Genomic DNA, 21,010 nt, shown 5'->3' on the forward strand with positions numbered 1-21,010 from the left:
CTGGCTCAAAAGACCAGAAAACAAACAAACAAACAAACAAACATGACAGCAGGTCTGGGAGTGGTAAGTTCTGAAACCTCCAGGGCCTGGCAGGAAACGTCAACGAATAAAGCAGGTCTGGGGTCCATTAGGGAGCGGTGGGGACTGTAGCAAACGGAGGCTACACCCCCCACTCAGCTCTGGCCCTCTGCTGCACGTGCGTTTGGGACGGCCAAATCTTTCAGTTTTGCTAGAGAAGTCGAAATCCAAAATCTAAAGGTGGGGAGTACCTCAAAAATGTTTAACACTCGTCTCTACACACAGAACAGGCCAAATCAAGCTCTGCGTGTTATCTCATTCAAGCCTCTCGCTGTCCAGGTTAGGAAAGGGGCCACGAGTCAGGGAGAGACTTGTGTCCAAACACCCAGCAAGGAGGTGGGCACGGAGTTGTGTGTCCCATCCCTTGGAGTTCCCTCAGGTGACAGACCCTGGTTGCCAAACGTCTGGGTGCCTGGCCTCAAGCCGTCCCGTCCAAAAACTGAGAGTGCAAGGCACAGATGTGAGCCACACGTAGAATTTCAGATTTTCCTGTAGCCACGTTTTTAAAAAGTGGTAAGAAAAAAAGAAAAAAAAAAAGGAACAGGGGAAAATAGTTTGCATCATTTTCTCTTAAACCCGATCTAATTTGCTATGACGTCAACATAGAATCAACAGCAACAAAAATTATCCCTGAGATCTTTTGTACTCGGTTTGTCGCCCGAGGCTCCGAAACCTGACGTGTGTTCGACGTTTCCCGCACGTCTCGGTTGGAAGTAGCCGCAGCTCAAGTGCTCAGTAGCCCCGTGCGGCTGGTGGCTGCCTTACCGGGCAGTGCAGAGGCCCGAGCAGAGCCAAAGACCCTTTTCCGCCTGGAGGGGAATGGGCCCGAATGTCCCGAGGCTGTGATTGCGTGAGTGACATTAGAAAGAGAAAGACTCCGCCCGCAAAGCCAGGAGGCCACCGCAGTCACCCGGAGTTACCGCCAACAATCAGAGCCCCCCAGCCGTGCACAGGCAAGTGTCTTGACCTTGGACGCTTTGCTTCATTTCTTTGAGCCTCGGTTTCCTCATCTGCTGAGTGGGAGCTGGTGATCGTATGGCCCCTAAGTGGCAGGGCTAACGTGGGAGAAGTCCTCGTGAGGAACACGCCTCAAAGAAAGCGCTTTATGCGTGAGCAAGCCCACCCCACTCAGCCAGGAGTCTCTGGGGGTAGACGAGATGTTCCATACACATCTGTTGAAAACCTCTCACCCTTTACCCCCAACGATTCTACTTCTAGGGACTTACCCCAAGCAAATAATCAGAGATGTTCAAACACCAAAGATGTTTGACCGAGGACGTTCATCACAGTACGACTTATAACAGCAACAAAACTTTCAGAAGGATTGGGTGCTGTGGACTGGCTTGTGTCTCCTCAAAATTCTTCCGTTAAAGCCCTAACCCCGCAGCGCGACTGTATTTGGAAATGGGGCCTCTAAGGAGGTCATCAAGGTTCAGCGAGGTCATAATGGCGGGGTCCCGGTCGAATAGGACTGGTGTCCTCAGAAGCAGAGGAAGAGAGAGCGGAGCCCTCTCTCCGCGAGCGCAGAGGAAAGGCCACGTGAGGCCACAGCACACAGCTGCGGGCAGGCCTCCAAACCCAGCCCTGCTGTCACCTTGACCTTGGACTTCCAGCCTCCAGAACCACGAGGACCGTGCGCTTCTGTTGTTTCGGCTGCCCAGCGTGTGGCATTCTGTCGCCACAGCCCGAGCAGACTAACACAAGAGGGCGGCTGGTTAGACTAACTGCGGCAGTGACCCGCGGGGCGGTCAGGAAAGGTCGAGGTGCAGATGAACGCCGACCGGAGGAAATGCCAATGATAAAATGGAAAGACCAAGCACAGCAGGAAGGGCAGGGCCGTGATCGTAAGTAGAAAACGGAGATGCACCTGGGTGGCTCAGTCAGTGAAGCGTCCGACGCCTGCTTTCGGCTCAGGTCATGATCCCAGGGTGGTGGGTTTGAGCCCCACGTCGGACTCTGCACTGAGCACAGAGCGTGCTTGAGACTCTCTCTCTCCCTCTCTCCTGCCCCTTCCCTGCTCTCTCTCTCTCTCTCTCTCTCTCTCTCTCTCTCTAAAAAATTAAAAAAAAAAAATTAAAAAGAAAAAAGGATTGAAAACTGTATTCATGGAAAAACTGTCAGGAAGCAGCCCGCAATGTTAACGGTAGTTACCGCTGGGTGGGGGGGCGTCTCAGTCAGCTGGGGCTGCCGTAACAAAACACTCCATTCTTTCTCACGGTTCTGCAGACAGGAAGTCACAGGTCAAGGTGCCAGCACGGTTGGTTTTGGTGAGAGCTCTCCCGTGGCCTCTCTTCTGGGTGTGCAGAGAGGGAGAGACGGAGATCTCTGGTGTCTCTTCCTCTGAGGGCACCAATCCCATGATGGGGGACCCCACCGAGCACATCATCTAAACCTAATTACCCTCCAAACGCCCTGCCTCCAAAGACCATCACCTTGAAGGTTAAGGCTTCGGCATGTGAATTTCGGGGAAACACATTCAGCCCACAAAAGTGGCATTAAGGTGATTCTTAGGTCCTATTGTATCCTTGCAATCTTATCGGTTAAAAAGCACAATCCTTAAAAAGCGTCTGTGGGAGGAAGAGCGAAGGACCCACCTGTTCCTCGCTCCCCGGCATGCAAAGTGGGACGACTCGGGACAGAAATCCCAGGCCTGCCACTTGCACTCTGGAGACATGGGGTAAGTCCCCTAATCTGCTGGGACCTGTGGGCCGCACCCCTTCAAAGCAGGGAAGCGTGGTTCCCATGAGTTACCCTTACAGAGCCCGCGTGCGGATCAAATGTGAGAAAGGGGCCATGAAAGTGCTCTTTGCTGGGTTCTCGGGGCCCAGAACTCATTTGTCCCTGGTTTGTCCATTTCTCTCCACTGGGCGACCACTCAGGGCCGCAGAGGATAGCACGGGCTGCCAGGGCACAGCCCCCGGGACATCCCACCAGGTGCCTGGGGTACCTCGGCCCAACGTCCCCGCATATCCCCAACAATGTCTGGCCGTGGACCCTACACACAGTAGCAGCTCATTAAATGCTTCACTGCCTGTTGAGGCTGATCCTTTCTGCATGGCGGGATTGGGGAAAGCTATTTCTATTTCAATAGACTATCAAAATGGTTCTATCCAGGGGTCATCCATAAATCCTTTCCTAAATTTTTTAATGTTTATTTGTTTATTTTGAGAGAGAGAGAGAGAGAAAACACGAGCAAGGGGAGGGGCAGAGAGAGAGGGAGGGAAAGAGAGAGAAAGAACCCCATGCAGATTCCACACTGCTGACCCGGGGCCCCAACCCACAAACCGCAAGATCACGACCGAAGCCGAAATCAAGAGTCTGATGCTTAACCGGCTGAGCCACCCAGACGCCCCCATAAATCAATCTGTTCAATATCTGTTGTCATTTCAAATGGTACTGGGGGAGTTTTCTGTTTCTCACGATCTGATAGGAGATCTTTCTATGAAACAAATGCTGATTCTTTGAGTCGGTGGTATGTGGGCACCCAGGGCTTTCTTACGTGACGGTAACACCTTCCATCTAGTTAATTCACTCCCTATCCTATGGATTCTTTCCCTTGATTCTCACAATCACTCGAGAGAAAGGTGACAGAGAGAATGACAGACCCCACGCTTACTGAGCACTTGTTATGCACCAGGCACGTGGTTTATGTCAAGCACTTCATTCAGTCCTCAGAGGCTGGCTCTCCTCTCATCCCCATTTACAGATGAGGAAAACCGAGGATCATAAAGGAAAACGGCACCGACAGCAGAGTCGGAATTCGAACCCACACGGTCCTACTCCCAGGGCCGTCCGTCCCCAGGAAGAGGCCGATGGCGGAGGGTCGCCTCCCCAGGCCAAGAGCGTGGTCTTTGCTCGTCGGGACGGAAGGGAGAGTTGGTCTCCCATTTAAAACCCAAGCGTAGGGGCGCCTGGGTGGCTCAGTCAGTTAAGTGTCCAACTTCGGCTCAGGTCGTGATCTCACAATTCGCGAGTTCGAGGCCCACGTTGGGCTCTGTGCCGACAGCTCGGAGCCTGGAGCCTGCTTCCGATTCTGTGTCTCCCTCTCTCTCTGACCCTCCCCCCATTCATGCTGTGCCTCTCTCTGTCTCAAAAGTAAATAAACATTAAAAAAAATAAAATAAAACCCAAGCGCAATGGCAGTGATGAGTCTGTGCGTTCTAAACGAACACCAAGTTCAACTGCTTTACTAGCAGTTCCCACGCTTTTTACCTTTCCAGGGTTTTGAAAGACTGGATGATATCCTTGGCATGCCCCCAAAGAAAATACACCTAGGAAATAAAGGAAGAAAAGAAAGATGCGTCAGTGAAAACCACTGTCATGTTCGCATACTGAGAAGCTTTGAAACGCACAGAAGCGATGCGGGGAGATGCTGGGACGTCCGTGAACTCCCATCCCAAGGGTCCCAAGGATGGAAAGTCACCAAGGCCCTCTCAGGTGGCAGTGCCACCCCCCCCCCCAGTGGGGACCGCGCTCTGGAGGCAAGACTCCAGGTGTGCAAGAAAGGTGTTGAAGACAGGTTGAGGCTGTCAGCAGGGATGGGCTTGGGGAGTGGCTGCCTGCCTGTCACGATCCCCGTCACCCCGATTCTATCACCCGTGTTAGGCTTTCTCCGAGAAACACCCAACAAACAGTTCCTACACCGGTGGCCAAATGTTGAGGGCTTTTTAAAAAAAAATACTTTCGGGGCGCCTGGGTGGCTCAGTCGGTTGGGCGTCCGACTTCGGCTCAGGTCATGATCTCATTGTTCCGGAGTTCGAGCCCCACGTCCGGCTCTGTGCTGACAGCTCAGAGCCTGGAGCCTGCTTCAGATTCTCTCTCTCTCTCTCTCTCTCTCTCTCTCTCTCCCCCTCTCCTGCTCATGCTCTGTCTCTCTGTCTCAAAAATAAATTTAAAAAACATTTTTAAATAATAAATAAACAATACATTTGCCCTGTTCAATCTTCATTTTGTAAGGAAGAGCTATAAAAAAGAAAATCAGATAGCACCAAAGAAAATTCACTTACACATCCTACCTCTTCCACATTGTTTTACCTAAGAGTGACTGGCCTGCTCTGAAAACACTTTCAGGGGATGGTCCTTAAAACATCTGACGTCCTAAAAAGACAGAGAGCAGTGGCTCCTGGTAAGGTGCCCTTCGGCCCAACAAGAGGGAAAACGTTTGGTAAAAGGATTTATCAATGACTTCCAAGTTAGACAGCTACTTCACTGCTACTTTCGTAAAGACCACATGGCAAGCCCCAAAAAAGTTTATGATGTTTCAAAGTGAAACCTCGGAATAGGATATTCTGCACGTTCTCTGTAAAACTTTGACAAGAATGTGCAGGGAACTACACATTGTTATCTTCCTTCCCGGTTTTTGCAGTAACGTTAAATTACATTTTATTTGTTGATTTTGCTTTTTTAATGTTTATTTTTTGAGAGATAGAGAGAGACAGAGCACGAGCGGGGGAGGGGCAGAGAGAGGGAGGGAGACACAGAATCCGAAGCGGGCTCCAGGCTCCGAGATGTCAGCACAGAGCCCGACGCGGGGCTCAAACCCACGAACCATGAGATGGGGACCTGAGCCGAAGTCAGATGCCCAACCGACTGAACCCAAAATAAATGTTTTTTTTTTAATTACCATGTAATCCAGCAATCCCACCCCTGGGTATATATCCACAGGAACTGAAAGCAGGGTCTCAAAAAGATATTTGTACGCCCATGTTTACAGCAGCGTTGTTCCTAACAGCCAAAAGTAGAAGCAATCCAGTGTCCATCAATGGATGGAGACAGCGTGGCCCATCCATACGATGGAATATTGCTCAGCCTTAAAAAGGAAGGAAATCCTGACACCTGCTACAGCACGGATGAGCCTTGAAGACATTAAGCTCAGTGAAACAAAGCCAATTGTCACAAAAGGACAAACACCGTATGATCCTACTCATCTGAGGTCCCTAAAGTAGCCCAAGTCGTAGAGACAGAAAGTCGAATAGTGGCCACCGGGGGCTGGGGGAGGAGGGAATCAGTAGTCAGTGTTTAATGGGGCCGGAGTTTTAATTTTGCAAGACGAAAGGGTTCTGGAGGTCGGTTGCACAACAGCGTGAATATACTCAACGCTACTGAACTGTAGCTAAGACAGCAAATGTTATGCTGTATGTAGGTTAGCACCATTTAAAAATTCCATTTTTTTTAAATACTGTTTTTCATTCTCCAGTCATCTAGTGTAGCAATGCCAAGTAGTAAATGTCTGCTAGGTATAGGATGCTTGATGAATTGACTGATAAAATGCCCTAAATTAGGAAGATAGAGATCTGCAACCCACCAAGTAACAGTGATATTTTGAAAACTCACATCTGACCAGGTCATTCCTCTGCCTAAAGTCTTCGATGGCTCCCCATTGCCCTCAAGATATAAAGTTCAAGCTCCTAAGTGGCCAACAGCCTTGGCCAAGTGCTCACTGCAAAGTGCTTTACACACATTAGCACCTTCAATCTTCACAAAACCCCAGGAAGCAGGTGCTCGACAGATGCGAGGCCTGAGACCCAGAGAGGTTAAGTAATTTGCCTGAGCTCACCATTGCGAGTATGAGCCAGAGTCAGATCACCTGACCAGAGTCCATGCGCTTAAGCCCTCCGCTAAACCATGGCTCCGTCTGTGCCGTCGCCCCAGCCCGCCTCCCCCCACGGCCCCACGCACCTTCTCCCCGTCATGTGGGAAGACCACACATCCCCCAATATCTCTGACACCCTGCTTTCATTGACACCCCTGGAGCTCTTCCTGGCAGAAACGACCTCTCACCCCAAAGCTGGTGCGCCCTCATCACTGGGTGACTTTGGTCAAAGCATTGAGCCCTGTGTTGTCATCTATATTTGTAATTTGTCCCCATCTGACTGACACCTTGGCAGGGCTCAGACCGTGGCTCTTCGCCCATGCATTCCTAATGCTGGGAATACTATTTGTTGGGTTCAGAGGGAAGGAAGGAAGGAAGGAAGAAAGGAAGGAAGGAAGGAAGGAGAGAGGGAGGGAGGAGGAAGAAAGGAACGAAGGAAGGAGAGAGGGAGGGAGGAGGAAGGAAGGAAGGAAGGAAGGAAGGAAGGAAGGAAGGAAGGAGAGAGGGAGGAAGGAGGAAGAAAGGAACGAAGGAAGGAGAGAGGGAGGGAGGAGGAAGGAAGGAAGGAAGGAAGGAAGGAAGGAAGGAGAGAGGGAGGAAGGAGGAAGAAAGGAATGAAGGAAGGAGAGAGGGAGGGAGGAGGAAGGAAGGAAGGAAGGAAGGAAGGAAGGAAGGAAGGAGAGAGGGAGGGAGGAAGAAGAAAGGAAGGAAGGAAGGAGAGAGGGAGGGAGGAGGAAGAAAGGAACAAAGGAGGGAGAGAGGGAGGGAGGAGGAAGGAAGGAAGGAAGGAAGGAAGGAAGGAAGGAAGGAAAGAAGGAAGGAAGGAAGGAAGGAAGGAAGGAAGGAAGGAAGGAGAGAGGGAGGGAGGAGGAAGAAAGGAACGAAGGAAGGAGAGAGGGAGGAAGGAGGAAGAAAGGAACGAAGGAAGGAGAGAGGGAGGGAGGAGGAAGGAAGGAAGGAAGGAAGGAAGGAAGGAAGGAAGGAGAGAGGGAGGGAGGAAGAAGAAAGGAAGGAAGGAAGGAGAGAGGGAGGGAGGAGGAAGAAAGGAACAAAGGAGGGAGAGAGGGAGGGAGGAGGAAGGAAGGAAGGAAGGAAGGAAGGAAGGAAGGAAGGAAAGAAGGAAGGAAGGAAGGAGAGAGGGAGGGAGGAGGAAGGAAGGAAGGAAGGAAGGAAGGAAGGAAGGAAGGAAGGGGGAAGGAGGAAGGGACGAAGGTAAAGAAGGAAGTTCTTTCTAGTCTCACTAAGACTCTCCAAATTGTCACTGGTATCACCATAAGCCTCTGTCATCATGAGATTTGACTCCCCCGAAATAAGTAGCCAATAAATAGTCAGTGCTTCCATGACAAAACATCAGAGATTGAGTGCCTTAAAACAACAAAAATGTATTTCCCACGGTCCGAGAGGCCAGAAGTCCAAGCTGAAGGTGTGGGCAGGGGTCTCCCGAGCCTCCCTCCCTGGCGTGTGGACGGCCAGCCATCTTCCTCCACTGTCTTCACACCGTCTTCCTTCTCTGTGAGTCTGTGTCCCAATCTTCTCTTCATATAAAGACGCCAGTTCTATTGGATTAGGACACCCCCCCATGTGACCTCATTTAGCCTTAACGAGCTCCATGAAGACCAAATCTCCAAAATACAATGTTTCAGTGACCCAGAGGAGTGACGGTCGTGACCCAGGGTTTCCTTTGCGGGGGATGAAAATGTTCGAAGATTGATTATGGCGATGGTCGCCTAGCTCTGAGAATACACCAAACCACTGGCTTGTACAGTGAAATGGGTGAATTGCACGGTGTGTGAATGACAGCTCAATAAAACCCAATAACACATATGAAAATCCACTCCCGGGCCTTTTCTGGTAGCCTCAAGCTTGGCAAAATGTCCTGACTCTCCATTACAAGGGCCCCCTCATAGGATCCCCACAAAGACAGCCAAGGGAACACAGAGACCCATTTGAGAGCGGAGGCAACGGAAGGACTGAGCCTCAGAGAAGGATTACGCCTCCTCTTGCTGTCTCCCACACCTCCCGTTTCGTGTGCCCTGGGATACACTCCACAGGAGCCGAGGCGACCTACAGAAACATCTTAGGGTTTACCTGGACCAGAGTATGTGCTGCGTGTGTGACAGGGAAGACGCCTTCAGTGGCTGATAAACATTCAGAAAATCCAACGAAGTAGCCAATTTTAAAGCATCCCAGGATGATGGTGATGACCGCGAACAATGTCATGCTACCTAAATGGGGGGGGGGGGGCAGGGAGAGCACAGAAACACACATGTGTAAGTGTTGACACGCACGGATGTCGTTTCAGAGTAAATGTCATTAAAACCCTCACCTACGTGGTCAAATGGTTTTTGCAAGGGTGCCAAGACCATTCAGGGAGGAAAGGGCAGTCGTTTCTACAGATGGTGCTGGGGAAGTGGATATCCAATCATGAAAGAATGAATTTTACCCTGCCTTACACTATATACAAAATTTAACTCCAGATGAATCGAAGACTTAAACGTAAAACCTAAAACATCAAAATGAAAAAACTGTCGGGCCTCAGAGGATACTATTAACCTCCATTAAGAGTGGGAGGAAATAGGGGCACCTGGGTGGCTCGGTTGGCGAAGCACCGGACTTCAGCTCAGGTCATGATCTCACAGTTCGTGAGTTCAAGCCCCACGTTGGGCTCTGCGCTGACAGCTCAGAGCCTAGAGCCCGCTTCGGATTCTGTGTCTCCCTCTCTCTCTCTCTCTCTCTCCCCTTCCCCCATTCACGCTCTGTCTCTCTCTCAAACATAAAGAAACATTAAAGAAAATTTTAACAACTAAGTCGATAAATTTTATGTTGTGTCATACATATTAGAATTAATTACATATATACACAGCAAGACAGTATTGTGTCCTGTTTATCATTGTTCCCACCTGATGCATATCCTGGGGTCTGATAAATGATACACATTCAACAAAGATTAGCCCAATAAACAGAAGGCCTCTAAGAGCTTTTCCCCAAAAAAGATCAGTCGAAGAGTGTTACTGTTCTCAAAAAATCTGTTCTCTGATCTTAAAACCCTGCTCTCTAGGGAAAAAGATGAGGGGCACACAGGCATTCGGGAACCCTTGCACTCTCTGTGCAACTCTTCGGTAAACCTAAAACTTTTCCGAAATAGAAAGCATATTTTTAAAACTGCTAGGAAGGGGCATCCCTAACGGTGTCACGGAAAGGGTCTGAACTTAGGGAAAGTGAAGAAAGGAAGTATTCTTTGATGGTGTATCTGGCATGGTTTGGATCAAACAATAAACACAAACAAAAAATATGCATAGGAAAAAAAAAACATGGAAAGGAATATACAAAACACATTAAAAAGAAACTTGTAACAAATGAAAATATTAGCAAGAAAAACAGAGTGGTCATGGAGGTCCTAATCAACGTCAAAGGTCCTAATCCTTCTTCTGGGCCAACGTTGGCCACCATTCACGCCTCCTCTCCCACGAGCGGGAGGAAACTGGATCGTGTGTGACAAGCATTGTGGCAAGGTCGAGAGAGAGGACGGGTCCTCACACTGAGCTATAACATTACAGCTCCAACCCAAGAAGCCTCCAGTGACAAGTAATGCAATCGCCCAGCTCCTTTCCATTGCTCAAAGCCTTATAGAAACAACTCTAAGTCACATTTTTTTGTTTTTAATCCTGGCAAGCTCCCAGTGACATCAAAAGCTCAGTAAGAGTGGAGACTCAATCCCGGTGCTTTCAAAAGGTTTGACAAATGCATGGCTCATTTTGATTACAGGGGAAATAGCGAGAGGAGGTGAGGCAGCCTGGCTGGTGTGGCGAGGACACAGGCTGCAGCCCTGGGGACCTGGGCATTGGCTCCGGCTGTGCCCCCGGTGGCATGCGTGAATTCAGATGAGTCACTTCCCTGCTCCTAGCCTTGGTTTTCCCATCTAGAAAACGAGAACAGTCTCCAGCACCGGTTCTCCAACTTGAACATGCATCAGGATCACCTGGAAGGCTTGTGAAACCACAGATTGCGGGGCTCCACCCCCAGAGTTTCTGCTTCAGTAGGTTTGGGGAGGGGGGGGTCCAAGTTTGCATCTCTAACAAGCTCCCCGGTGGGGCTGACACTTGAGAACCACTGGTCTAGAACACCTTGAGAACCCACTGGTCTAGAACACCCCTGTCACTGATATTTCAAGAGTTACGATAAATACATCATCAGCCTTCTCATAGTGTTAAAAATCCTTCCTTTATCCATTTATTTATACAACAAATATTTGGGGGACGCCTACTATGCATCAGGCATTTTGCCAGGGGCTCAAAGGCAAACAAACAAGATTGCTGGGGAATCAAAAAATACACATGTGTAATATTGGATAAATTGGGCCGTGCACAAAATGTAGAGGTGCACGCTGGCACCAGACTTCTCATCTGCAGAAATCAGTGCGAGAGTAGCTAGAGTCAACTTTAGGGAAAGGACTGCAATGTAAGAACCCTACCTCCAGCCAGCATGTCACCTGCTTGTCAGGGCACAAGACAGAAAGAGATTTGAGGGTATGCAAAATGCAATTCATTCAACAACTCTTTGTTCCAGGGATGGTCCAGCCACTGATTCGCGTCAAGAAGGAAATAGAGGACCCTATGAGACCAGACCACCTGGGGTCCACACCTGGTCTGAAGGTATCAGGAAAGGCTTCCCTAAAGAAGTAACTCTGCTTTCCAGGAGCTGAAGGATGGATGGTCTGGGGCCGATGGGAGTGAGGTTGTCGCCTCCTCTCCCTTCTGGACTCGACACCCTTTCGTCCCTCCTGGGGCCACCCTTCTGCAGGTGCCCGTGTGATGGTCAGAGGGGGACAAGGCATTCCACGTGCAGTCTGACTTCCTTTCCAATGAACGCCAAACTGGCACCAGCCTTTTGGGCAGCCCCATTATCTTGCTGATGCTGAAATCCTGACATTATGTTTATAGTTTTTTATTAGACAAAAAAAAAAATCTCATCCAAAAAATAATATGTAAGAAAACGCATGCAGTTAGGCAAGAGTCTGTCGTAGTGACCCCAGGCTGGGTCTTGGGGACCCACCGCTCTCCTTCCCAAGGGAATTGTTCAAACCCCCCACCCCGACGTGTTGTTCTGCTCCAGAAATTTTCCGGGTGTCACTGTCATGCTCAGTTTGCTATATTCTGTGTATTCTTTTCTCATTTTAAAATGATTTTTAATGTTTTTTCCCAGACTCCAGCAAAAACAAAAGATCTTCTTCTGGGGATCCTTCCCTAAATCCCTAAACCCTCACCCCCGCCCCCAGCTGTCTTCTGCCTCCCTTCACGCATCCCCTGCACCTACACACTATAATGCTGAATCATTTATTTCGTAAGATATTTCTCTTATGATGTGCCAGAGGCTCCTAAGCATTCATGTACTAACTCACTGAGTCTCATAATATGTGGTATCATCGTCCCCATTTTACAGATGAGGAAACTGAGGCAGAAGTAAAGCTACATGCCCAGAGAAGGGGCACGCTCTTAGCCTCTGCTGCCCCCTTGTTGTCCGCACCCCTCTGTGCAGGGCCACGCCCGAAGGTCCCGCCAGCCCCAGAGCCCAGTCAATTCTGGGAGCTCAGTCCAGGCTGTCGAACAAAACCAGACCAACAGTTCTGCCCAAGCACCACGAAAATTTCCAGTCTGTACACTCGGCTCCCTTCTCTGTTGCTCCCCACAAGTTCCCGGGAGCCTCAACGAAGAAGACAGAAAGCAAACAGGAAGTAGACTTTTGCCTTCTCTGACACCTGTTAGTATCAGGCCATCTGCCCGGAAGCAAGGAGTCTGTCCCTCTTCACCTTCTCACTGTTAAACATTCCCAGTGATGGGGAGCTCAATTGTTGCATCTCTGCGTTCTGTGCCTCCGCCCCTCCCCTGGTGGCCCCCCTCCGCTGCTCCCTGCCGCCGTCCCCCAGGGCACCTGCCCCTCTTTTCGCACACACTGGGACCCGCTTACTCACAAGTGGGGACAGCCTGTTTCCCAAACCCAGCACCACGTTCCTGACCTTTAACTCGACAGCCGGTACAGCCACCACCCCTGAGCTGGTCTGACATAAGCAGCTCACCTCTGCCCCTTCACTTCCAGGCCCTTAAGGGACGACGAGCACGGTGCTGGGAGCAGTCCATTTCTGGGGGCAGCATGCTGGACAGAGATGTAATGTATCATACACATGGGTGGGTCTCATTTTAAGAAAAAAAGTATTGGGGCGCCTGGGTGGCCCAGTCGGTTAAGCGGCCGACTTCGGCTCAGGTCTTGATCTCGCGGTCCGTGAGTTCGAGTCCCACGTCAGGCTCTGTGCTGACAGCTCAGAGCCTGGAGCCTGTTTCGGATTCTGTGTCTCCTTCTCTCTCTGACCCTCCCCCATTCATGCTCTGTCTCTCTCTGTCCCAAAAATAAATAAACATTAAAAAAAAATCCGAAAAAAAAGAAAAAAGTATTATGCAAAAATATGATCTTAGAAAAGGAGTAAATTTGGGGATGATTACTCACAAGCATTACAAAAAAGAGAATCGCTGGGACGTAAATCGAGACAATGCTTCTAATGTGCCTGCATTCTGAACTCACTCAATAAACACAGCTTCATTTCTTATTGTCATTGTTCCCATAATTGTGTGTTGATGACGCTTTTCGGGACTTGAGACAGAGCAGTAACAACAAAATCCTACCACTGGTAAGTAAACCACTACAGTCTTTTATGGAACTAGAAACAACTAGGATGTTAATTACATCGTAGTAATTAACAGCCTGAAACAGCTATTCACTGAGTGTGCATATCAATGTACCCACTGGGCTGGCACGAGATAGCCAGGCTGCTGTCATTCCTTCCAGAAAAAAACCAATCTCTTCACTTAGCAAACAGAGGAGCTGGATTAATAGCCCCTCATTTCTGCTAAATATTTTAATACGTCAATATTATTTGTTCCAAAGGAAATTTTCACTTTCTCATGCTCAGTAGGTGAAGCAGAACGTTTTCTGCTCAAAGAAATGCCTCACAGCCCATACCCAGACCCAAAAACTTTCTCTGAAAACATCAGTGCCCCGAATTTCACAGGCCGGTTCTTTCTCAGAGCCCCGGATGTCTAGGACTGTCACAGAAGCCAGGGCAGAGCTGAGTCCAACCTGTCCTTCCAGCTACGATTCCAAGGAAAACCCCAGGGCTGGCTGGGGCTGACGCGTCTCCCATGGCCTCCCCATGTTCTTTCGGGACAATTAGCCTCTTGCTTTTTGACGAACCGCAGCCCGTTCACAGGGGTCACAGTGTTTTTGCAAACTGCGTTCAGCTCTTCCCCGAGAAACAACTGGGAGTCTCATTTCACTCACGAGGAAGCAGGGACTCAGAAGGTGAAGGTAGCAGAGCCGGGACACGGAGCCAAGCCTTCCGGAACCACACCATGACCATCAACCACACTCCTCACTTGAATGGTTACGGTATCGTGTTTGTCTCAACGGCCGCCATTTATTGAACACCTGCTACGTGTTCTCTCTATATTTGCCACTACTGGGTGTCTAATAGACATCTGAAAAGTAACATGTCCGTAAGAGGAAACGGATTTCTTCACCCCCACCCCTGTTCCTCCCTCTGTCTTCCTGATCTTGGGAAACGGCACCACCATTCAGCCACCGACTGAGATCACAAGGCTTCGAGTCTTCCTGGGAAGAGAGAGACACAGGAGGGAGAGAGGAAGGGCAGGGGAGGGAACGGTGGTAGAAGGAAGGGGCAAGGAGGGAGGGAAGAGGAAGGGAAGAGGTGAGGGAGGGTCAAAGAAAGGAACCTTCCACCACAGGAAAGCCCAGGTGGAAAGCCTACGTGTGTAATCTTTTTTAGCCTGTGTAAATCAGTGTCCTCAAAATAACGTTTCATTTCCAGTTGTTTGTTTCTTTGATTCAGACACCGGAAAAGGCACGGGATTCCCCACCATTCAGAGTCACAAAACCATGAGCCTCCCTCAAACAACCATTTGCAGAACAGGAATTCGGGCCCAGCCTGGAACTGGGTCCAGTTTTTCCAAAGGCAGGATGAACTAGCCGCAGGCCCTGAGGCTACGAAGCCTGAAATCTCACCCGGTAACGCGGCTCTTATCCAGCCAGCCCTAATACGAGGTGGAAGCCGACACGGAGCAAAACAGGTGCACGCAGAGAAAGCCACGGCGGCCAGTGGGAGTTGGGAGCAGTTCCCGGCAGGGCGGGCAGAGACGATGGCACTGGGGCCGGACATCGGAAGGGAGGCGGGTGGGAAGGAGAGGGGAGGTGTGCTGGGCGCGCAGCCTGAACCCAGCCAGCAGTCACTGGTCCCCCCAAGTGTGTGATTCCTGCTCCCCGCCTGCGGAAACGGGCAGGGTGGGCAGATTATGGAACGTGCCCAAGGTCACGCAAGGACAAGGAAAAGCCACGCTCTCGGGCAGATTTAAAGTCAGACCTGACGAGCGGTCACGTAGAGATGTGTGATGTGTGTGGTCCCCGCACAGTGACACGTACCCGGCCTCTCCGGGGAAGGTTTCGCAGGGACTGTCTCCAAGGCGGACACCCCACTGCCTCCTCCCTTTGACTGCACCCCATCGAGCTCCCTCTCAAGGGCCGAAGCTCCTGGAGGAGGGGAACCTTCCTATCCTGATGATGTTTCAGTCAGCGCGGCCTGACTACTTGGCAAGTGTATTACCCTCCGCGGCCCCAATGCTTGGCCGCTTAGCCACGATTCCATTCGCCCCAGCTGCACACTCTTAGCGTCTCCTCCACGCCAGACCCGGAGGTGGCTCTAGGACTAAGACGTGAGCCTCACAGAGCTCCCCCAGGGTGGTGGGGGGGTGGGGGGTGGACAGAGATATCAAGAACAGGTCTCCCCAGGGCATGGTGAGGGGTGGGGGAGTGTGGTCAAACCACAAAGAGCAGGGGAAATCAGAAAAGCACCACTAGAGGGGACGGAGTGAGGCCTGAGCCCTGTTCTGGAAGGCAAGGCAGGCGGAAGGCACTGAGGGAGGCGGGAACAGAATATGCAAAGGCATGGAGACCTAAAACACCGTAATGGGAACTAAGAGCCTCTCGGGAGCCCAGAACGAGGGCAAAGGAGGGGATAAAACCAGAGCGCACTGCGGGGGGCTGGTTAGTAGGCCGTGAATGCCAGGACGGGGAGTGCGGCCTCCCTCGTGGCTGCAGGAATTTCACCGAGGAGAGACGTGAGCGGGCTCGCGTAGCTGCGGCTCTTAAGACGGGATGTGTCCCGAGAGCCTGACGGCAGAGAGAGAGGAGGCTGCTACAACAGCCCGGGCTGAACAAAGAAAAAGAGAGAAGGCAGGGAGGCGGGGAGAGCCCGAAACGCGGCGGGGGAAGACGGAGCAGAGGGAAGTCGGGGGAAAGGGCGCCGCCGAGCGGCTGGCGGGCGAGCCGGCGGGCTTCGCGCCGCACCTGCCGGCGGCCGGGAGACTCACCGCGGAGCCAGCGCGCGCCGGCGTGCGTGTCCTTGGGGCGGAGGAGGCGGCGGTGCGCGGCGCTGCGGCCCACGTACCACAGCATCCAGAGCAGCTGCAGCAGCATGAGCGCCGTGAGGACGCACAGCAGGTCGCTCTTGCCCACTCCCGAGGCGTGCACGGCCCAGGCCAGCAGGAGCAGCAGCCCCGCCGCGAACACGATCAGCCCGTACTGGCTGCTCAGCGCCTCGGCCAGCTTCTGCGGGACGCTGGCGCGGAGCGCGCCCCGCCGAGGGGCCGGGGACTCCCGCGCGGCCGCGAGCTGGGGCGAGGGGCCGGCCGCGGGCCCCGACGGCACCCTGTCCGGGGCGCTCCCGGCCGCCTGGGGAGAGGCAGGCGCCCCCTGGCCCCCGGGCATCACGGAGTGACCCGCCCGGAGTCTGGTTCCGGGAGTGGCTGCGGGCCCGGGGCCCCACCGGCTGTCCCCACCCCCGCCCTTGCCCTGACGCTCTCTGCCGACCAGTCCCCCTCTCCCGATCGCCCTGCGACACCTGCTCTCCCCGCTTCTTCCCCTCTGCCCTCCCTCGGTCAAGGTGCACAGCCCGGTCCGCTCACCGCCGCCGCCCCCCACCCGCTGACCCCGGGCTGACCCCGGCTGCCTCTTCGCGCTCCTGAAAGCGCACTGCCCACCTCCCGGGACTCCCCAAAGCCCGGGGGCAGCCCTCCCGCCCACTATTTGACCCACGCGGGCCGCTCCCCGCCCCTGACGCCTGGGACCCGGGCCAGCCCTCCCCGACGTCCCCTCCCCGCGCCCGGCCCCCCCCCCCCCCCGCCTGCCCTCCGCTGTCCGCACCCCTGGTCGCTTCGTGGACGCCCGCCCACCCAGCCCTGCCTGGGCGTCACGGAAACCCTGGATGACGACAGGTGCCTCCTGGCTCCTGGGATTGCGGTGGGTGGCAAAGAGTCACCCTGAGTCAGCCGGACCGAGTAGGCGCAGGGGGTGTTGCTGGGGTCCGGCAGGGTGTCCCACTGTTGGGACTGTCCCAGAGGAGCTGCGACGCCGACTGCAGAGGTCTAGGTGAGCCTCAAAATGTCCTTGTGAGTCTGTCTGTCCTTCACCCTGTGTATTTCTACCGTATGTTTTCTCTGTGTGAATCTCTGTGTCTGGCCGTCTGTCTTAGGAGTGTGTCTGGTTGGGACAAGGAGGCCGACGGCGTCTCAGCGCTCCTCCCTAGGTCTATGAATGGGGGAGGGGTGTGTTTTGTTTGTGTCTGTGTTTGTGCATCTGGTGTGCTTGTGTGTCTGCCAGATGCCCAGATGCCCAGGAGCTGCCTCCCAAGAAGAGAGATCACCTGTGCACCCCCTCCAAGGGAATGGAAAGCTGCTTCTGGAAGCAGAGGTGTTGGGGGGAGCTGCCTAGGGCCTTCCCGGAGCTACAGGTGCCCCCAGCCCGTCCCTCAGCACGCCAGCCCCTCTGAAGCTGACTGCGTCTGCCAGGGTGTCCCGTTCAGATGCCACTGAAGAGGAGAGTCCCCCCCCCCCACCCCTGCCAGAGGTTTTTGCAAAAGAGCATCCTAAAGGCAGAGGTGGCTGAGAGCAGAGTGGGAGCAGGGAGTGGGTGAGGGAGCTGCTGGGGGGCCTGCAGCCTGGAGGAGGAAAGGTAGGCCTCCCGCGCAAGCCTCCTGTGCTGTAGTAGAGGGCTCCTCACCCAGGAGACCCCCTCTTCCCCTGGGTTTCACGCTCTCTGTTGCTCTCCTGAAATTAATTTTTCAACAAGCAGACCCACATTTCCATCTTGCAGTGGATCTACTAAATTACGTAGCGGCTCTGATTGCCAGAAGGTCCTGAAGGGGCGGGGGGCGGGAGCTGGACCAGCAGGGAGTCAACCTGGGAGCCTTGTCTTGCCTTCATGCACTCGTTTTTTTTTTTTTTTTTTTTTTTTTTTTTCACTCATTCATTGGTGTGGCCAACACTTACTTATCCAACACTGAATCATGCGCCAGGCTCTTCTGGGTACTGGAAACTTCAGCTATGAAAGACTGCCGTCAAGGAGCCGGCACCCTGGCAGGGACATGCTGAACAGACAAGTATGTGTCGGGAATGCACTGGGAGGCTAGAGAGCATCCGATGTGAGCCTCGGCCCTGTCTTCTAATCATGGCCCGCGGGGGGGACTGAGCAAGCAGCCCCCGGGGAGCAGGGCTGCCCGGAGGGGAGGGTTGGGTGAGCCTTGAGTCTGCCAGGAGGGGCGAGACGTTCCTAGAGGAGGCACTGTGCGCTCCTCTTTTGGGGGGAAGACTGGGACTTTCAGCTGGGTTTCCCCAGACCCAGGCCAGGTGATGCTCGGGAAATACACCGAGGGGTTAACGAAGGCACAAGTGGGGGGAAGTTGCATGACCAAGCCAGCCAGGTGTGGGTCTCACCAGACCCGCAGGGCACGGGGCACAATGCTGTGTCTTCCCGCATCTGCTCCGTCCCCTTCCCTTGCTTTCGTTTCCTCCTTAGCTCACACCTGGAACGTGTGTACATCTGTGGCCCGTCTCTCCCGCCGTAATGAACGCTCTAGAAGGACATTGCCTATCTTGTCCATGGCTCTAGCTCCAGCACATAGGACAGTGGTGGCCAGCACACCCGAGGTGCTCAGTGAACACGTGTTGAATGCGTCCCCCCCTCCAGTGAAGCCCTAACTCCCCATCCCTGTTAATGCGACCTTATTTGGAAATGATCAATCAAGTTGAGGTGATCGGGGTGGGCTCTGATCCAATATGACCGTGCCCTTACAAAAAAGGGGAGACTGAAGACAGACATATATAGAGGGAAAGGTGATGTGAAGACACAGAAAGAGTGCCATCTACGAACCATGGAACCCCTGAGACCGCCAGAAACTCGGAGAGAGGCCTGGAACAGACATCTTGATCTTGAACTCCTAGTCTCGAGAATTTTGAGCCGATATATCTGTGTCGTTGGTGGCCTTTGTTAGGGCAGCCCCGGGAAAGGAAGACACCCAGCTTATTCCTTCTGTGGTCCCCTGTGGGCGTGTCCAGCTCCCCATCCGTCCGTGCCCCACACTGTAGACTATTGTCAACTGTCTTTCCAATGCTGAGCGCCCTGAAGGCAAGAGAACTATGTCTGATTGGCTCTGCTCCCTAGCACCCAAGCTGTGTTTTTATCCTACGTTGGAAAATGTGTAGTGAGCCCCTCCCAAGTGTCAGGTATAAGGCCAGGCCTGGGGACAACAAAATGAAGCCACAGTTTGTGTCAAATGCCATGGGAAACTGGGAGGGAGAGAAAGACAGAGAGAGAGAGAGGGAGGGAGAGAGACTGCCTGGCAGATGGCAGGAACTCCACGAATGCCCCAGACTTCCGTAAAAATCACCTCTGCTTTTATTTCATTTTACGGTTTTACAGTGCACATTAATTCATTGTCTCTTTCATGAATCAAGCTCAAGTCAGCATGGATTTGTAGGGACAGGCGATATCAAGTGGTGGGGGGGGGGGGCGGTGGGTGAGTTCTAAAGCCAGGCTTCGAGGTCCGATTCCTGGCTCCATCACTTACTGCCGTGACCCTGGACAAGTTACTGAGCCTCACTGTGCCTCAATTTCCTCATCTGTAAAACGGAGCTCTTCTTTTAGTATTTCTTGTAATGTTTATTTTAAGAGAGACAGAGCGTGCGCAGGGCAGGGGCAGAGAGAGAGGGAGATGCAGACTCCGAAGCAGGCTCCAGGTTCTGAGCTGTCAGCACAGAGCCTGACGTGGGGCTCGAACTCACGAACCGTGAGATCATGACCTGAGCCGAAGTCAGATGCAAACCGAGCCACCCAGGTTTCCCTAAAACGGAGCTCTTAATACTAACCATCCTCGCAGGTTTCTATGGGGACAAAATAGCCTGATACATATGAAGTACGTGGGAATGTGCCACCAAATACAAAGTACCCGAGACACTTTGTTATTTACTGAGCACCTACTATATGCTGGACACTGAGCTGAGGCTATGCTGTAGAGGCAGCCAGCTGACCATCAAACATGGGCTCCCCTTCCACGGTGTAGAATCGTCACCGGGAAGTGGCTGTCCAGCCAGGGACTCTCACCTTGCACTTAGGTGGAGCCAGGCGACCAGGTTCTGGTCATGGGAGTGGAAACAGAAGTGATGGCATCGATACCCCGAGCGCCCTCGCGAACTCCGTGCTGAAGACGGCAAAGTGCGTCAGCCTGAGCCCTCCTCCCCACCCCGTGAGTGGCAAAGCAGAGTTTCCCCGCTGAAGCTGGGCCCCCATGAGTGAGAAGAAAACTTCCACTGTGCTAAGCCGCTAACGTTACACAGTTTACCTGTTAGAGCAGTCGCACTGCCATTCCTCACTGACAACTCAAAGACACATAACACACAATCCCCATCTGAAAGTCAAGTGGGACTCCCTTCTCGGGGCCACCTCGATTCTTTTTAATGAGCAATGAAATGTAAGTTTCTGGACACGAAAGAGGGAGACTAAAGTCGGTCTCCTTTACTCTCTACTCAAAACGATGCTGAAGATTGACAGATTTACCCATCTTTCTGCCTCCCGCTGATGTATAAGTGTTTCAAAGGTCTGAGCCATACAGAACTCTCGATTTCTTTTTTTATTTTTTAATGTTTATGTATTTATTTAGAGAGAGAGGGGGGGGCAGGGGAGGAGCAGAGAGAGGGAGGGGGGGGGGAGAGAGAGAGAGAGAGAGAGAGAGAGAGAGAATCCCAAGCAGCCTCCACGCTATCAGCACAGAGCCTGATGCAGGGCTTGAACTCACGAACTGTGAGATCATGACCTGAGCCAAAATCAAGAGCTGGAAGCTTAACCAACTGGGGGGCTTAAAACAACACAAATTTCTTGTCTGGCGGGTCTGGAGCCTGGAGGTTGGAAATCAAGGTGCAGACAGGGACTCGCTCCCTTTGAGGGATC

General features: G+C 52.6%; 1 protein-coding gene and 1 long non-coding RNA gene across 4 annotated transcripts in view; one reads left to right on the forward strand and one right to left on the reverse strand.

The window, feature by feature from the left end:
• Positions 1-16,551, reverse strand: part of OTOP1 (otopetrin 1) — a 31,531-nt gene extending 14,980 nt beyond the window's left edge. Inside the window, exons 1-3 of the mRNA XM_045474555.1 lie at positions 16,102-16,551; positions 8,759-8,895; positions 4,291-4,349 (exon numbers count right to left, since the gene is read on the reverse strand). Of these exons, the coding sequence (XP_045330511.1) occupies positions 4,291-4,349; positions 8,759-8,895; positions 16,102-16,498 (593 nt within the window). The 5' untranslated portion in view covers positions 16,499-16,551. The remainder of the gene's footprint in view (positions 1-4,290; positions 4,350-8,758; positions 8,896-16,101) is intronic.
• A 397-nt stretch (positions 16,552-16,948) lies between these two features.
• Positions 16,949-19,713, forward strand: LOC123596179. 3 transcript variants are annotated; one of them, XR_006711582.1, is made up of 4 exons: positions 16,949-17,158; positions 17,390-17,479; positions 18,084-18,167; positions 18,584-19,713. It is a non-coding gene; the product is annotated as an uncharacterized LOC123596179 (long non-coding RNA). The 3 variants fall into 3 exon arrangements; XR_006711583.1 differs by lacking the exon at positions 17,390-17,479 and having other exon boundaries at positions 16,956-17,158; XR_006711581.1 differs by lacking the exons at positions 16,949-17,158; positions 17,390-17,479 and having other exon boundaries at positions 17,944-18,167.
• The last annotated feature ends 1,297 nt before the right edge of the window (positions 19,714-21,010 follow it).

Source organism: Leopardus geoffroyi, chromosome B1, assembly GCF_018350155.1.
Source record: "Leopardus geoffroyi isolate Oge1 chromosome B1, O.geoffroyi_Oge1_pat1.0, whole genome shotgun sequence".
Lineage (NCBI taxonomy): Eukaryota > Metazoa > Chordata > Mammalia > Carnivora > Felidae > Leopardus > Leopardus geoffroyi.